The sequence below is a fragment of the Ursus maritimus genome, unplaced genomic scaffold (genome assembly GCF_017311325.1).
Source record: "Ursus maritimus isolate PB19 unplaced genomic scaffold, ASM1731132v1 scaffold_11, whole genome shotgun sequence".
Classification (NCBI taxonomy): Eukaryota; Metazoa; Chordata; class Mammalia; order Carnivora; family Ursidae; genus Ursus; species Ursus maritimus.
This window is the reverse complement of record NW_024423453.1, coordinates 5862226-5881392: the sequence shown is the minus strand read 5'-3', so window position 1 is coordinate 5881392 and position 19167 is coordinate 5862226. Positions and strand designations below refer to the sequence as shown.

Genomic DNA, 19167 nt, shown 5'->3' with positions numbered 1-19167 from the left:
ATAGGGCCGCGGGAGGGCAGTCGCTGTACGGGTACAGCGGGATGCTGGGTTCTCTTTTCCATCACTGGGGTCTCCCATCAAAGAGCCAAGGTATCATCACTAAAGTCACTGCCCTGCTTACCAGGGCCAGAGAGAAGGATTTCATTCCTTGATGTCACTACCGATTCCACCTGTCCAGTTTGCTGTCCGTGCCAGCTTTGCCTTCCTCGCTGCCAATCACCGGTCCTACTCCATGCGTGGATACTTGCCCGACTCCTGCTCCCATTGTTTAACAACTTCCACGGGCCCTGCAGCCTCCCAGTAAGTCCCCACTGGGGGATGCTGGGAAGCCTTCACAGGGGATTAAGTGAGGAAGGCTGGACTAGAATCGATGCTCCTTGACAAGCCAGCCACAAGTGCCAGTTTTGGGAGAGAAAGTTACTCTACAGTAAGAATGGGCAGTGTCAATTTTGACCTCCTAAAGACCCAGAATTTCTCCCTCTTCTGGGACTATTGTCTGGAATGAGTGACGGGTGAGGAAATATTCTCTGCAAAATGCAAAGGTCATCTGGGAGGTCTAAAGCAGAGGCTGGTGAGGTTTGCATCCTCTCCCCTCCCACCTGCCCTCCTCCTTCCAGACGGAACATTCAAAGGGCCTTTTACCCTGACCCAGTCTTCTAGATTAGTGGGTCAGACTTGAAGTGTGTCCTCCCCTCTTTCTTCTCCAGTCAAAACTCCATGGGTCAGGTGACCAACACCAGAAGAAAACAAATTGATAAACGAATTCACCTTGTGAGGCCCAGATGGCTGACGACAATTTATTTTTTTAACCATCTTAAAACTTTGATTTGTTTTCTTTTGCTCTTGCTGTTTGGAGGAATAATTATCATTAAAAGGGATGAATTTCAATGATGACATTTCAGATGGTGTTTCAGAAAGATGGGAGATATAATGTAGGCAGGGTGTTTTTCTAGTATTAGGTAGATGACAATTATATTTAAGGATGAGCCCGACCTTTTTACATGTGAATATATGTGCATTTATTATATGTAGAAGGTACAATAACCCTCGACTTTAGGTAATGACACTTTAGCTGCATTACCCGTTCTGTGGTTGAGGAGTGGTGACGGGAAAAAGTCTTACGCCAGTAATTATAGACAGAACTTACTGGAGCCTATATTTTTGTCAGCGTTTCATGAGGACTACTTGTTTACTAGAAACTCTATGGGCATGGGCTTTCCTGGAGTTGGCTTCTGTGCTCCAATAGTTAAGTGATGGTTTGGGTTTTTTTTGCAGTAGCTCTGGGCTTATATTCAACTGAAAACCAAGAACAGTGACCGGGCCCAGGAAAATTTTTAAGTCTCTAATTCGTTGAGTTTGTCATTCATCCGTCCTAACTAGGGCGTCCTTCCAGTTAAGCAGAGCCCAGCTGAGTGGTGTCTACTGTATTCATTCTGGTTCGGAGCCCAACCATGGCTTTTTGACCTACGATATGTTAGGTTAAAGACTTTGAGGACTCAATGAAAAGAGATTGCCAAAATGTGTTTTCAAGCCTCTAAATGAACTAGGAGAGCACATTTAATTTTAGAATTCAGTGGGTTCCCTCATAGCAAAAGAAGATAACTTACCTGATATTATAAATAGACATCTGCACACACACACACAAAATTTTTTTTAAGTACTTACCTCCACTGGCATATTTGAAACTGCCTGATATTCTTTGGGGTGGACGATGGATATTGTGTAAGTTGCCTTTTTGTTGGGCTCATCAAAACAAGGGAAGGATTTTCTGGCATCTGTTGGTTCATGATCAGTGGCCGCTATGCTCCTTAGAAACAAACACACAAACAAAATACATGTCGCCTCTTCTGACAGCCCGTGTTTCTTTCTTTCTTTTTTTTTTTTTTTGAGACTTTATTTATTTATTTGACAGAGAGACAGAACAAGTAGGCAAAGTGGCAGAGGGAGAGGGAGAAGCAGGCTCCCCGCTGAGCAGAGAGCTGGATGTGGGGCTCGATCCCGGGACCCTGGGATCATGACCTGAGCCGAAGGCAGACGCTTCACTGACTGAGCCACCCAGGCGCCCACACCTGTGTTTCTATTCCTATACAAAAGGCAACTGTGTGATTACAACTGCATATAATTATAACTACTATATAATTATGCTGCATTTCTTAAAATGATCTTCCATCCAGAAAACAATCAAATACTTGTCCAAGTCTTTCCTGGAATTTTCAGGTGAACAAATAAATGAATATCTGGAAACTGCTTCAGATCTTTTATATGAATTGTTTGATTTTTTTTGGTGCCATAACTAAAAATCTGTGAACTGTAGATAAGCAAAAATAAATCCAATTACGAGCTATCACTCTTCCCACCCGAAAGCCATCGAGCAACAAGTAGATAAACACAAAGCCAAACTCAAGGACTTGTTTCTAATTGTCCTTGTGAGAGGGAACAGCTGTGTCCTGTCACAGAGCAGAGGAGTATCTTCCAGAATCCCCAGCTCCTGTCCCTCATGGCACATTCTTTCTTACTTATGTTGCACCAGGGACAAACTCCAATTGCATTTCCACGTAAACGCAGTGCTCTGAGTAATCTCCCAGGTGAAACAACCTTTGGCCGGGCTGAAAGCCTGCTTTTGAAAAGAGACAGCATTTTTTTATGGCTCTAACTAGACAAACGCCTGTGTAAATTAAAATGTTAATGTTTAATGTTTCCATCATTTCAAAGTGGAAATAATATTTTTTTTCTGAGTAACTGCTCAAAAAAGTCAAAGAAAAAATATTTTTATACGTAGTTATATCACAGTAAGATATTGTATATTTGGTCATTAGAAGAGTAAGCAAAGTAAAAATTAGAAAAGAAAGGAGGAATTTGCAGCAGCAAACAAAGAAAGCAATGTCGACATGTTCATTAACAATTTGGGTAAGGAAAATATTTTGTCCTTCAGGCATATCAAAAAGAATACCAAGCTAAATCATTAGATCTTTCCTTCATCCGATATTTATCGAACCCTTTCCTTCCATACCCCTCCCCCATCCCCATACCGCACACACAAACATATTTGCCAGGCATTATTCTAGGGGCTGAGGGAATAACAAAGACTAAATAAACACATCAGGAGAGTGATAAGAGGTATATGGAAAATAAAACAGGGGAAAAGACGAGAATAATCTAGGAAAAAATGTGAGCACCCTTAGGTGAAATAGTCAGGGACGATCTCTGAGAGTAAGTAATGGTTTGCTGAGATCTGAATGATGAGAAAAAGCCAGACAGGGTAAGCACAAGAAAAATGTGTTCTAGCAGAGAGAACAGCAAGGGCCCAGTTGCTGGAGCGGAAAAGAACTTAACATGGTTGAGGACCCGAAAGGTGTCCAGGGCGGCTGAAGTCCAGTGAACCAGAGGGACTGGGGCCAAAAAAAGAATTTGGCTGTTGAACAGGTGCCATGGTAAGAGTCTGCATTTTATTTTGGTTCAAGGATGTATTATATAAATTCATTTATCTAAGAAATAATATGCCATTGGTCAACATCCACCTAGAAGAAATCAAAATATTTTTGAATTTCTTTTAAAAAAGCCTCTAGATATAAAAATTACTTGCTAAAAGCTCAGCCAAGAAACTTCATCTGTTAGAATTAAAACCAGAAAGTAGTTGTCTTTTGGGAGACAACTGACTGAGGGAGGGAACTTGCTGGGATGATTGAAAAAAAAAAAATCTATATCTCATAAAGGGTATGGGTAACAAAGGTGTATGCATTTGTCAAAATTCATTGAATTGTGTCCATTAGATCTGTGTGTTTAACATGTATTAATTTTACCAAAAAGTAATTGTAAATGAACATTAAGTTCTAGCAAGTGAGTTGTATTTTGCGGTAGAGTACAGTTAGCAATTCAGAAACAACCTTTTCTGTATTCTAGGCTTGAGCAAGTGAAAAAGAAAATGAGGATAATGGAAGGCAGGCTTCTCACTGTCGGGGAAGAGAGTTACAACCTGTAAAGGGGAAAGACTAGAATGTTCCCTTGATATGGAATTGCAATTGCGGGTTTGGTGTAAATTCAACGATTTTTTTGTGTAGATATTGGTAGATGGCTATAAAAATCCAGACTGAGACACGTATTTCCTAGTTCTGTCTGCTGAGCAGAACTAGGAGCACTGACCAGCTTGTCACAAATGAGCATAGCTAGTTCTCAGATGATGATTTGTAAATACCACTCCCCACTGAAAGGAACCAGACTCCTTAGAGAAATGGCCGATTCCAGTGATGAGTCAGGAAAAGTCCAAGATGATCCTGGAACATCTTGCTTTTCTCCAAAGGAAGGAAGTTCTCAAAGAATCATTGGAACAGGTCAAAGGACACAGAAGCCTGCTTGAGTGGACTACCCCTGGTCCAATCTGGGGGAATTAGAATGTCAAAATAAATAATGAAATTATAACCCATTGACTAAAATAAGAATCCATGGATCCTTACTCCAATATATATATTGGGGAGGGGGGAAGCTGGGTTTTGTTTGTTTTGTTTACAGTAGATTGACTATTAGTGATTTTAAGAGAAAAGTCATCAGTAGATACCAAAACAAGAGGGCGACAGTGTGATGAAGAAAGGGGTATCTGAATGGTTTCAAAGAATCACTCTGAAAATCACTTACAAGGAGAAAAGCTGTGACTTTACAGCGGAGAAACCACCGGGCACCACCGACGTGATCAGCGGCAGCATCGCTAATCACAGTACAGACCAACATTATCTGTCTCCTGATAGGACTTCCTGAGAGGGACACCGCGCCACTTCTGTGAACTTCCTGACAAAAACTGCTTAACTTGCATTTTTAAGTCGTGAGGAAAGGCAGATATACTAAAATTGAGGGACATTCTCCAAATAACTGGCCTGTGCTCATCAAAAATAGCAAGGTTGCCGGTGATGGGTATGAAGGAGGGTGCGTACTGAGTACTGTGCTGGGTGTTACACGCAAGTAATGAATCATGGAACTTTACATCAAAAACTAGCGACGTACTGTATGGTGACTAACATAATATAATAAAAAATATATTATTAAAAAAAATAGCATGGTTGTGAAAGGCAAAGAAAGGCTAAAGGACTATTCCAGTTTGAAGGAATCTAAAAAAGGCATAACCTTAAGGGCAATGCATGAATCCAGACAATCCTGGACTGAGAAAAAATAGCTCAGAAGGACATCTTTGGGTTAACTGATAAAGTTTGATTATGACTGTGGATTAGGTAATTGTACGGTATCAATGTTAAATTTTCTGATTTTGATAAGAAATCAGTAAGCTGATAAGGAATTAGCTGATCTGATAAGAAATCGGTAAGCTGCTGATAAGAGATCCACACTGGGTCACGTTGGAGAACGTCCCTGTACTTCGGAAATATATACTGAATGTTAAGATGTAAAGGGAAATAAGGTGTCAAATACTCTAAAGGGAGAGAGAGACAAAGAGACGAGGCGTGAGAGGAGAAATAGGACAAAATGTTAACAATGGTGAATCCGAGTAAAATGTTTCTAGGAGTTCTTTGTACTATTCTCGTCATTTTTCTCTAAGTTTGAAATTCTTTCAAGATAACTTATCCAGAGAAGCCTCAAGAATTTACTCTTCCGTAGAGCCATTCCTGATTAGTTTTTGTGATGGTAACAGCTTAGTCAATTGAAGTTTCGAACACTGGGCAGACTGTGGAGAATTGCAAACACATCAGGACATAAAGAAACCTGCACACTTTCCCAGGGTACTAAGGTTTTACAATAAGCTCCACCAAGCTCCAGCCCCATGTTTAGTCAGCTGCCTTTTCTTCCGAATTCTGCGGGCTTCTGATTTCTTCCAGAGGCAGAAGAAAAGGAAAAATCACTCTCGGCAAGAATGTTTCAGCTTAGTTACACTTCAGGAACAAGCCAGCTAACTAATTTGGGAATAGGCGAGAGAAAGAGAGAGAGAGAGAGAGAGAGTGTGCATGTGCACGTGTGCTTGCTCACACATGAGAGGGGGAGAGAGAGGGTGGGGGGTCAGGGTGAGGAGGGAGTGGGATTCCACTTGCCTGAGCAATAGCCATTGGTAGGGTTCCCAACGCTCTGTTTCAGCCTCAGCTCGGAGCTCAGGTTCATACCCCCAAGTGCCCGACAGAGGCAACGTTCAGTCGTTCCTCACCTTCTCTCTTTAAAGGAGGCTGGGCTGCGCGTGCACAAAGTAGCCTCCCTCAATGAGAGCAGCTCGGAACCTGCTTTGGCAATGGAACAGAGCGGCCTTGGTACCGCTGTGTCACGCGTTCGGTCCATCTCGGTGGTCGGGCGGGGAACGTAAATCACACCAAGTCCAGCTCAGTCACACCGATCGATGCAGGTGAAGTGAGGTGGGTAAAGCGGCTTTCCGCCACCAGAAGGGCTACCAGATATGTCCCGTTTTCTTTTTTTAAGGGTGCAGAGCCAATATGATTTCAGGGGAAAACTCTTTTCTTCTTTTTTCTTTTTTTAAGATTTTATTCATTTATCTGAGAGAAAGAGAGAGTGCACGAATGGGGGGGAGGAGGGGCAGAGGGAGAAGCAGACTCCCCACTGAGCAGGGAGCCCAATGCGGGGGCTCAATCCTGGGATCCCAAGATCCTGACCTGAGCCGAGATCAGGAGTTGGACGCTTAATCCAGGCACCCCAGGGAAAACCCTCTTCTAAGAGTAAAAATTCCTAGATTCCAATCCTACTTCAGCCCTTTAAAGTGTGATTTTGTGCCTATCACAAAACATACTGATTCTTAGTGCCCTGATCTGTCAAACCAGGTTACCAAAGTACGTCTGGCCTCTTCACAGGGTTATGTGGGGGTGAGAAGGGGTAGATCACTAGTAATATATTTGAAATTCCCTTCACATTCACATGATAGGATTAGGTCACACCTCATCTATTTTCTTTAACTCCAGAAGGTTAACTATGCTTTCTGTGAATGCACTTTCCTCAAGAACAGACTTCAAAATTCATCCATTAAACACGAGTATCTGTGCTGGAGCAAAAGTACTCAGGCAATATCACGATATCTTTCAATGGTAACTTGTGATTTTTTCTCATGAACTCCGGTGTAACTCAAAAGCCCCTCTCTATATGCTAAATTCCAAAGTTACTGAAGTTTTCTAAATGTTTGCAAATTTTAAAACAAGGTGTATGAGATGCAAAACAATTTTAGATCATAACTTCTTCGGGGAGGTTTTCTGTGGTGATTAAAACTTCTTTTTAGAATCAGATGCGTTGTGCCGCAAATTAATGGAAAAAGCCTGGCCGAGAGCACAGTATGTTCAGGAGTGACTCCTGAGCCTGTCCTGAATAATTATAATCCCAGGCAAATGTGCTGAGCTAAACCGTTTTTCCATAGGGGCCTCTCTATGTCATGTTAATAAGTCACTGACTAGACCCAGCACATTAAAAATACAATTCTGTGTAGCTTATTAATTTACAAAAGGGAAGAAATCCCTCCGACTTCTCTGAGTACATCAGTCCAAGGTGACTTTATAGAAAGCTGGAGAAAGAGTTGGTGAGGGTGCAAGCCACAGACCAGTTCACTCTGAAGCAACTTTAAAAAGAATTACTTGATTACCTCATAAATCATCGGGCACACTGTTTCCAATGAAGGCGCTCTGGCTATGTTCAGCAATTTAGTCACTTAAACCAGCAAAATAAAGGACAAGGTCTGGGTGCAAACCTTAAACAAAGGCCATCTGATGCAGGGGAGGCAGCCACAACTGCTAAGAGTCTGTGCAGACTAAGGTTCCAGAATGAAGTAGGGGAGCTGATCAGTGCAAGACAAGCCATCTCGACTATTCAGACTCTAACGTATTTTTTTAAGGATTTATTTATTTTAGAGAGAGAGAGTGCGTGTGAGCTGGGGGAGGGGCAGACTCCCCATTGAGCAGAGAGCCCGACATGGAGCTCGATCCCAGGACGCTGAGATCATGACCTGAGCCAAAATCAAGAGTTGGACTCTTAACCGACTGACCCACCCAGGCGCCCCCAGACTCCAGCATATTTTTATGGTGGTTTGAATGAACCAGTTAATTATTTAAATTTATTTCCCAGTTGCTTTTTTCTACGTTGAAGCCATTCAAGGTCAAGTGAAGTTTCCTTTTGTTTCCTTGCTTCCAAAATAAAAGAGATTACCATGCCTCCTGCAACACGTAACAAGACCAAAAAAAATCTCTTCTTTATTGATAATGGGTATATGGATAACTCAACATATCAATCTGAGAATATAATGAATAAACAGACATACAGCCAAAATTTTAAGATTAAATCCACAAATGAGTATACATATCCCTGCATGTGAGAATATACCCCCACAGACTTAACTAAGACCATCTCACTGGTTTCCTTCCCGCCATGTTTTCACTTAACTCCTAGTCTTTCTCATAAGCCCTAACCTTGTGCTTCACACTTAGTTATCCAAACGCTTACTGGACATGTCCTCCTGGATGCGTGAGTGGCATCTGACAACAAACTCATGACCTTCCCTCCTAAACTTGGTTCTTCTCTTCTATTTCCAGTATCAGGGTAAATGTGTGAGCTCTCAGATCTGATATCTGGGACATTCTATATCCGTAACTAACTCACCCCTTTCGCATGGTCAGTCTGCAAATCCTGACCATGTTACCTCTTATTTTCTCCATTGTGTCCTCTTCTGTCTGTCCTGAAATCACTGTCCTACCTGATCCCCACCTTCTCTTCCTCGGATCACCGCACGATCTCCCAAATACCCACACATGGATTTAGCTCTTTCCTTCACCATCCACCTAAAGAGTCACCACTTAATTTTTCCTACATGCCTGCCATTAGCTACCCTTCCTTTCTTTTCCCCGAAAGGCTTTCCAGAGTTATCTCTAGTAGCCTCTTCATATAAACCTCTCCTACAAACTAATTTCTTCTCTGCACTCTGCTTTTCTGACTTAGCGCCTTTCCTTTTTTACCTTCTTTTATGTTCTTACTTGCTTTTGCCTTTTGCAATCCCACCATTATATCAGAATTCAGCTTCAATCCTAGCAATGCTGTAAATACCCAGAAAACCCAAACTAGAAACCGTTTGTCCCTCTTGTAAACTCTTGTTGTAATTCTTGTTAATTCCAATGATTCTCAGTCCTTAAAATATGAAGACTGCATTCCCAAGTCCAAAAAAAAAAAAAAAAAGATTTTATCAATTGCTCTTCCAGTCAATGAGATGGGGAGAAAAGGAACCAAGGAAAAATGTGCATCCTGACAGAGTGGGAAGATAGAGATGTTATTGGTGGAAATTGGACTCCTCAATGGGAAAAGAGCTGGGGCTCTGCAGGACATCCCAGCATGTGCCAGAAGACATTAGTCCTGAGAGAGGCTATGTGAAAATGTGTACTCACTGTGTTAACTAGGGAACAAGAGAGGGACAGCCCAACTCCCACCTATGGAAGGTTCCATAGTCTGATACAGTTGGGAAGCTGCATGCTCCAGAGATTCATGGCAGTCTCTAGAGGTTCATAATGGATGTTATTATGTAAAAGTCTTTGAGAAGTCCCATTATTAAAAAAAAAAAAAGAAAGAAACACATCATTTTTGTATTACTATTATTGCCCAAACTAATTTGGCCACAGAATCCCTCCCCTGCTTTTTTTTTTTTTTTTTCTGGCAATACCTATTAATATCCTATGCGACTAGAACTCTGGGGGACAGCAAGTCGGGAAATGCTGTAAAGGTAGTTCAAATGCTGACAAGGAAATGCTGCCCTTGGAGAAAAGAAAATAAACTTTGGAGATGTGAGTAGAGGGAAACTCTGCTTGGGAAGAGAGCAACTGGAAACGCTACATAACACAGTGAGAGCGTGGAGTGCATTGGTGATGTGGGCAGCAAAACACTCCAAAGTCTCCAATCCTTTTAAAAGTGGCTTCTTCCAATTATAAGGAACAGATCAGAGTAGGAAAAGTGACTTCTAAGTTTCTCACACTTTTTCTCCTAAGCCTCACTACAAGCCGGTCTTCAGCAAGATGATATGGATATCACGGCCATGGAGCTCTAAACTGGCTCTACCTTCTTCTCCAACTCTCCTCTTGCCTCTGAATTTTGAGGGAAAGAAGCCCAGAGGGTTGACTCCTCTCTGTGAAGTTCACATTCAAGTCCTGGTTGTATTTGCAGAAATCAAGTCACTTTGGTTACTACTGCGCACACTCATGTTTAGTTTGCATTGTGGTCGCAGCAATAATATCCCAATGATAATATGCAACTGCTAATATTCAGCCCTGGCATTAAATTTTACAGTAAGACAGAAGAGTCAGAAGATATAATTTGTCTGCCTGCTTAAAAATGTATTGCTATGATGGCATTTTAAAATGTATCAGCATCAAATATTCTGCAGCTCGCTATATAAAATGAAAGAACAGTGCTGCTCCCAGTGAACTCACTCCTGCGTCCTTCTGCGGGCTCTGTGGATGAGAACCCCCATAGGCCCATATGGTCAAAATGTTACTTATGGGCTTGGGGGAAAAACAAACAAACAAGAACAATGGACTCTCCTTTTATGCTTGAAATATTTCATAACAAGAAAAACAAAAAGCGTTCCATTTAGCCTAAATGAGGTTACTGAGTATGTGCCAGAAATTTTCCAAAACCACGTAGACAGGGCAGAACCAGCAACCTCCTGGGTAACGTGAGAGCCTCAACTGCCACCAAGAAAAGCAGACGAGCTCAGCATTACCCGTCCTCCAGGACAACCCACATGAGCCCTCCTCTCTCACCAGTCTTGCTCTAACTTGGTATTTGCCAACAATTATGACAGCCGAGTTTCGGGATATCAGCTCTCAAGTATATACTTTATGGTAAAACTTAACTGGTACAGTAAAATAATCCAGAGGCAAATGAATAATATATATTTTAGAATATAACGCTTTCTTAAACTTATGAAGTCCATAAGAGAAACTTACGGAATCTTGTTCCGTATTTTTTGGCCTTCCTGTAGTGCATAGAATTTTTATAGTATTTTGGTGGTCTTACTCGAATGAAGTTTCTACTGTTTTCTCAACCCAAGAAACAATTTTAAAGTCTTAGCAATAATCACTTGAAAGCTTTGACTTGTTTTCAACTCAACTAATGAATTTCTAGAATCTTCTGAAGGTGGATATTCTTCCAAACATAATGCCTTTCCCTCCCAAATTGGGCTCAAGAAATAGGCACTTTTATTCACTATTTGTGGAAACGTAACTTGAGATATATTATTGAAAGTCAGTTTGGAGACACACACAGGAGCCTGCACATGTTATATTTACGTATACATGTGTAAACATACGCACAAATGTATGCACCCACACATACACAGTGTGGACCGATTGCCTATGAATTTTCCTACAGAATTAGTAGAAAATGTTATACATATTTGATAAGGATGCTATTATATTTTTATAGGTGTTTATAAAAAAGGTAAAAAAAAGGTAGGAGAAACTTAAATGCCCAAATGTAATGGAAAAGTGGAATAAAGTACATTATATCCATATACCTGACTATCATGTACCCATTAAATCATCTACCAAACCATGTTCAAGTTGACATATTCTAAAAACATGTTACACAATACAGTGTACAACGTAATCTGTATTCAGATACAGACTTTATCTTAGATAAAGATGGATCCATCTTTATCTGTATTCAGAAAAAATACTGAAAGAATATCTGTTAAATATTAATAATGACTATATTTCAGTGATAACAATTTTCTCTGCTTTCCAAGTTTTCTGGATGAATGTGTGTTATTTATGAAGTAAACAAAATAAATGTTAGAAGTTTCTTGATATATTTGTACTCTTTGACCCAGCAATTCTATTTTATTGAATGTATCCTAACATAAGGAAATAAACAGATATATGCTTAAAGGTTTACTTACAGCTATGTTCTTTTCTGACTCTTTTACTGTAATAACTACTGAAAGCAATTTAAATATCCAGTATTAGGAAATAGGTCTTAAAAAATAGCAGTGCATTCATGCACAGACGTTTAAAATCAGATTCTTGAAAATATGGAAGAATGAGAGGAAATGCTTATATGAAGTCAAAAAGGCACATAGATACATGGACATTATATAATTATAATTTGATTGCCTAAAAAAATATTCATCAACATGTAACCAAAGTTGCCACTGGATGTGAAGTTTCTCTTTATAGTTTCTTTTGATTTTCCTTCTTTATAATTTTCCATGCTGTCCTTATTTTTAATTTTTATAAACAGGAAAAAATATGGCCACAATAAAGAAGCTTGTTTTACTGCCAGTGACACTAAGATACAGTCTATGAGCATGCTCCCTTCAAATATTTTTTCAAACTACCATTTCTATTCAATTTATTAGTGTATCCCCCAGTAATATAAGGATAGTTAAACATTCCATTTTAGTCCCTGGGTCCCTCTGAGAAACAATAGGAAGAATTTTGACCAAAAGCTTTACTTTGCTCTGTAAGATGCTTAAAACAACATAGAGAAGGGATATGCAAGGGCCTGGCCCCAGACTCATATTTGTGAACTGTGACACTAAGGTTTCTTTTCTTTTCTTTTTTTTTTTAAGATTTTATTTATTTATTTGACAGAGATAGAGACAGCCAGCGAGAGAGGGAACACAAGCAGGGGGAGTGGGAGGGGAAGAAGCAGGCTCCCAGCGGAGGAGCCTGATGTGGGGCTCGATCCCAGAATGCCAGGATCACGCCCTGAGCCAAAGGCAGACGCTTAACGACTAAGCCACCCAGGCGCCCCGACACTAAGGTTTCTTAATGATTTGCCTGTCAAGAATCCACATAAGCAAAGGTCAAAGCAGTTTCAAGTTCAGTGATGCCTCAGTATAGCCTTCCTTCCTCATGCAAGGCCCACACGCACAGAGTGAAGTTTTTTTTAATTCATTGAGAGAATTTATGCCCTTAACATAGTAATAGCATCTGATTGATGGCCAAAGCAAGTAACCATCTTTGCTAGACTCAGAAATGCAAAAATACATATATTAATTACTTGATATATCTTTATATCCTTAATTACTTAATATAGCGTTATGTTGCAAAAAGCTCAGCATTACCATTGCTTATTGCGTGATGGACAATAAGCCCAAAGAGTCATCCATGTGCCGCCACTAATGTGTGAACTCAATGAGTGGTTACTAAAAGCTTATGTGTGGAACATGGTTCTAGCCATACTAGATAAAAACAGACTCCTGCCTTCCTTCCTAAAGACACAAAGACAATTCTGTGGATTTTACATACCCTTTCAACATCCCTTCTCCAATAAAATACTCAAAATTATAATTTTTAAAAGTTCACTTTTAGGGGCGCCTGGGTGGCACAGCGGTTAAGCGTCTGCCTTCGGCTCAGGGCGTGATCCCGGCATTCTGGGATCGAGCCCCACATCAGGCTCCTCCGCTGTGGGCCTGCTTCTTCCTCTCCCACTCCCCCTGCTTGTTTCCCTCTCTCGCTGGCTGTCTCTATCTCTGTCGAATAAATAAAATCAAAATCTTTAAAAAAAAAAAAAAAAAGTTCACTTTTAAATCATTGTCATATAGCCCAAGACCGTGGCCATGAAATTTACCAAACACATGGATTTTAAAATCAGAGGTAGTTTCTGCAAGCAGTTTCTGCGTTCTGACAGGATGTAGTACATTGTGATTTTTTCCTGATGAAATTAAAGACTTAAACTGATTCTTTGGGCTCCACGAAACTCACTCTGTAATTTTCAGTTTTCTGATAGGCTTTGAAAATATCACAGGGCAGGAGTTTTCGTTTCCCAGGTGAACAGGCAGAATTGAAACCAAGTTTAGATAATCAGACCGATGAAACAATTAAAAGGTGGAAAGTGAAAAGGAAAGGGAGGAGAAATGGAAAACAAATACGTGAGCTGAGGGTAAATAAAGCAAAAATGAATATTTACTTGATTTGTCCGTTCTCCTCGTACGTCGTTCTATAAAATCCCACGAGCGAGCCGTTCAGCCAGCCGGCGAACTTCATAGTCAGGAGGTAGGCGCCCTCGCCACTGCTGGCTGCAAGCTCTTCTCCTGCCTCCATCACCACATACTCCTGCTTTTTGTACTCGAAGCACCGCCTGACTTCCACCTGCTCCCCGGAGGACCTCTTGAGCTCGGGGAGCTGGGTGATCCTGGTCTCCCGCAGGTGCAGCCACAGGTACCGGGTGGGCGCGCTCACGTTGATGGAGATGGTCACGCTGCCTGTGTACGTGTCCTCCTCCAGCAGGGGCTTCACCTCCAAGTCATAGTGCACGGGGCTGATGAAGTCCGGCAGCCTGAAGTCTGTCCAGTCTCCACTTTCATCTTCGCTGGCAGGGCAGACCCCCTGGTCCTCCGGAGGGATCTCAGGGGAAGGAACCTGGGAAGGAGCCGGAGCTGGGCCCTGCCCGGCGTCCCCGGTGGAGCTGCTGGACCTGGTCAAGCCCACGGAAAGTCCTACTATTAATCCTACCCCCACCACCACCGCACAGATTATGGCCACATGTTTGGTTTTAATGCAGTATCTCTTAGCGTCCTCTCCCTCCGCAAAGTTCATTTTTGTTTCCAAAGTCAAATACTACACACAAAAGGATGTTAAATTTAACTAACTAACTAACTAACTAAAGTCAGCTGACTTCCTTTTCAAATTGGGAGGAATTCCCTGGCTTGGCAGCCTGTTTGCGTTTCTCCCACACCCCTCTCCGGCTCCCTGCGTCTTTCCTCTCGGCTCAAGTTCCCCACCAGCCACTCAAGGATGGACGCGGAAATAAGGGGGTGGGATAAGGGCTCGGGAGGGGAGGCTGAGCCCCGGGAAGAGGACGGCCGAGAACACTGTCACAGCTCCCCTTATAAAGGACGCATCCCCACCCGGCCCCTCCTGCGCAGGACTGAGTTAAATATAAAATAGGGCTTAGCTTATCAGGGAGCGGGAGGATGAGCCCTTGCCAAAGTCCTGTCAGCAGCTTTCAGGGAGAGAGGATTCGGGGAAAGAAGTGAGCTTGCAATAGAAAAACTCAACCTTTGCCACTGGGTCTACGGCTTCTTCCTGTTGTGCTCACATGCTCTCTCTCTCTTAACCAAAGGGCTTCTTGGATTTCAGCTGTTTCATCAGGTAGCTCGCCCAAGAAGCCAAGTGTTTTCTTTTCGGTTTTTCCCCTCATTTTACACAAACACATTCAGGCTCTGCCTTTACCAAAGTCATACCCTGGAGCTGGATGTGCAAAGGGATACATAAATTCAAGGACCCCTTAGGTACTCAGTAAATATTTGTTGAATTGCCGGATTAGCAAAGCATAGCAAGTGACTCTGAATCAGTTGGGTAAATGCTGGATGGAAGAGGGAGGGAACGTGAAATTAGCCAAAGCGGTCGTGGAGCTGAGGAGCATAAAAAGAAAAAAGAAAAAAAAAAAGAGAGACAGAAAGGGAAAGGATTGAAAGGACAGAACGACAAGGAAGATAAACTCATTAGGTTAGATAACTAGACTGGGGTAGATACACTCATCTCTGCAGTTGGCCTCCTAGTGAGATCAGCTTCCTGAGACTTTGATGTGGAGACCATGTTTGCAGCAAATTCCAGATGCGAAAGCTGGCCTCTTGGGAGATCCACTATCTTTGTAAATCTGTTGCCGCTGAATGACAAGGGCAAGATGAAATCACAGCACTGACCTGAATGTTTATGAGTAGCTACGGTGTAGACCCCCAAGCCATCTCTAACAGTAACGGTTCCATAATAATTACCAAAACTTCGAGGGCTTTCTATGTGCCAGGCACTACGCTAAGTACATTTTAGAAGTTATTAGCTGAGTCTTCCCAACAACTCTGTAAGGTTGGGACTATTTTGATGCCCATCTTAGAGATGGGAAGACTGACATTTTTAGAGGTTAAGGCACTTGAACAAGTCACACAGTTGGCAAATGGAAGAATTGGAGTTTGTACCCAAGTTGTCTGAGTCCAAAGTCCATATGTCTAATGACACTGCCTCCATTCTCTGCAGACGAGAAATCTCGAAGGGTTAAGTAGTTATGAAAAACTTCGTCAATATTTCCTAAAGTACAATTCATGGGTATTAGTAGATATACTTGCAGAGCAGGCAATGCTGGGTTAGCGAAAATTAAGAATGTTCTTTTACTACCATCCATTCTTTCAGAGCCTCCAGATGATAACATACATTGTGAATCTCCAGACACGATAGACTATTGTGTAATTTCTACATTGAGTTGATGAGAGAACATTTTTGGTGAGGTAACATTTGCAGGATTTGTGTTCCATGGGACGCTCAGAAATTTAAGTGTTCCAAATTACCAACTAAACAAACCAGGTCGGGCGGGTGGTGGTAAAGACTTTAAAAGCAAAAGAGTCCATTTTGCTCTGTACATTTCTATTGCTCTCTCAGAAAATAGTATTTAGAAAAATAGAATTGAAGGGAAGTGGGTTACATTTTTCTCGATTATAGGTTCATCTTGTATTTGCTCAGTTCGCATTCTGCAGCAGTACTAGACTTTTTAAATCATAGCATGTTTAATTTTGGCAAATCAAATTCCTGAGTTTGAGCCCTCAAAAAAGCCCCTTTTTATTGGCAAGATCACCTGACATTTCAATAAATGAAAGGGAAAATGTGGATCATATTTATGTCAACATAATGACTAAAATGAAAAGTATTTGGAAGAATGTACATAAAATCGTGTTAAACTGGAGGCATTTCTAGAGAATCTCAGCTGAGACAAACACACCTGAAACTGTTAACTTCAACCTCATCTAGAAAGACAGCAATGTTACCACCAGGCCCTATACTTGTGGCTAGACTGAACAAAGTAGATAATAGACCTTTGGGATGGAGTGCACTCAAGGGGGATTAAGAATGATCGACTGCTATAAAATATCTCTCCTCTTCTGCCAAAAATTCCACCATGAGGGATTCATTATTTAAATGTAGTAATTTTGATAGAAATAAAATACCTTAAATCCGTGTATGTAGTGTGTGTATACACACATGGACACATCTGTGTAAATTTTGAGTCTAAATCCCAGTTCTAACCATAACGTCTTAGTCCCAACCCATAAGGGCAGCCTACACCCGGTGAAGGGCACTACATCTTATCAGTATCATCATGTCAGGGTCCTCCGATGTTGTAGAGGTAAATCAGCCAGCCAGAGAAGTGGGTGCAGCAGAGCCAGCGTGTGCATTAAACACATTTAGAATCAACGTATGAGGGTTTACTAAATATAACGCCCCCAGCTTTCATAATTTGATGACACTGCACTCCACGGCAGCAGTACTTGCTGTCCTTCCTCTCGGTGACACTGAAATATTGAGTCTGTGGCATGAGGCTCTTGATCTTGAAAGCCAGATCTAATCCACAGCAAAGGTCAAGGCAGTCACTGATGGAGGACAGAGAGAGAGAGAGAGAGAGAATCTATTCCTACAAAGAGACTAATGAACCATCAGAGGCACTCACCTAGATTAAACAGTTTACATTGGCTAATCCTGTGTTGGAAAATCTACATTAGAGATAAATAACTTGAAAAGGCTACCTCTGGTCAGTTTCCACTTAGTAGGTTCCCGCCAGTGGAGTGAATGCAAAGCCATTCATTATAGATCCTAGACCACACTCCGCCTGCCCAGACTTTTGACAATGTGTATTATCATTTTGTACCCGAGGAATGAAGTCCAATATCTGTTCCGTATATGGTATAAATGTTCATTGATTGCTTATTGAATAAACAAATGAATGGAAAAATAGAAAGGAGGGAAAAGAATACCAAAAATCCAGAATGGAAAAGGTTCATGGGCATAATATACCAGAAATGTTGAGATAAAATGAACTCAGTTCGAATTTCAGGAGTGACTGGAAGAGATTCCATGGAGATGAGGACCTGGAAATCATACCTGGTCTTGAGGACGTGAGAGACTGCTTGGCTAATTCCTTCCCAAGGCAAATAGATTGATGCAAGAGACCCGCCATAATACTGAATACACAATGTGGACCTCCCTTTTTCACTTGGAGCTTCAGTTTAAAGATTTGTTAGGTCCCAGGAATGACATTTACCCTAGAGGCCACTGGGCCTACTATGGACATGGGGTGCTGCCAGCTCACCCGAGAACTAAGAACATCTCCAAAAATGTTGTCAATAACTAAACAGCTGAGTGGCCCAGTTGGCTAAGCGTCCGCCTTCGGCTCAGGTCATGATCCCAGGGTCCTGGGATCGAGTCCCTCATCAGGCTTCCTCCTCAGTGGTGAGTCTGCTTCTCCCTCTACCTTTCCCCGCTCATTGTGATCTCTCTCTCTCACTCTCAAATAAATAAAATCTTTTAAAAAAATAATTAATACAACAGTGTGACCATTTGACTGGCTCTTTACTCCTATTAGTTGATCAGAGCTGAACTCCATGGTTCAGCAAAATAACAAACAATAATGGCAAGATACAGTCATAATAGAGGAAACAGAATCTGCAAATCAGGCTGTATAACATAGGAAACAAGGAGAATGGGAACCCATTTGTCTTCACCTTGCCACAGGGTCATTATTATCAAGCATGTCAATTCTATAAACCCCATGGTCAACCTGGGTATTTCTGAATGTTAAAGGTTTAGTTAGAATTGAAAAAGGAGAATGCCATCGCATTTAACTTGGCAGACCAGGAAGTCTAAATCCATACTGGCAATGTTCCGTGTGATCTTGGTCAATTACATCCTATTTCCTATTCTTCATCTTTTATCTGGACTCAGCAAATGTTTTAAAGGGTCTAACGGGTTTTAAGATTATGTGATCGCCACTAACTTTTTTCAAGAACTGAAAATAGCTCCAGATATCAGGACAGAAAATGTTTAGCACGTCCCATCTAACTTTTGTTGGTTGGTAATAATGAATTTGTCCAATGACTGGCACAAAGTGGAGAACTACACAGCAGGGAAGATGAGGAAGAGTAGAGTGAGAAAGAGGGTCAAGAGGAAAAGAAGACGGATATGCAAATAAGATGATGAGAAGAAACCTCCAAAACATATCTAAACATAATTCAACAAAAAATAAAAATCAGGGGTGCCTGGGTGACTCAGTCAGTTAAGCGTCTGCCTTAGGCTCAGGTCATGATCTCGGGGTCCTGGGATTGAGCCCCGCGTTGGGCTCCCCACTTATCAGGGAGTCCGCTTCTCTCTCTCTCTCTCTCTGCCCATCCCCCCACTGTGTTCACTCTCTCTCAAATAAATAAATAAATAAAATCTTTAA

At 41.6% G+C, this 19167-nt stretch overlaps 1 protein-coding gene across 1 annotated transcript in view; it reads right to left on the bottom strand.

Moving 5' to 3' along the window:
- The window catches only part of LOC103661748 (glutamyl aminopeptidase), an 81348-nt gene extending 66726 nt beyond the window's left edge, over window positions 1-14622 (bottom strand). Inside the window, exons 1-2 of the mRNA XM_008689431.2 lie at window positions 13873-14622; window positions 1666-1807 (exon numbers count right to left, since the gene is read on the bottom strand). Coding sequence (XP_008687653.2) covers window positions 1666-1807; window positions 13873-14501 — 771 coding nt within the window. The 5' untranslated portion in view covers window positions 14502-14622. The remainder of the gene's footprint in view (window positions 1-1665; window positions 1808-13872) is intronic.
- Window positions 14623-19167: the final 4545 nt, after the last annotated feature.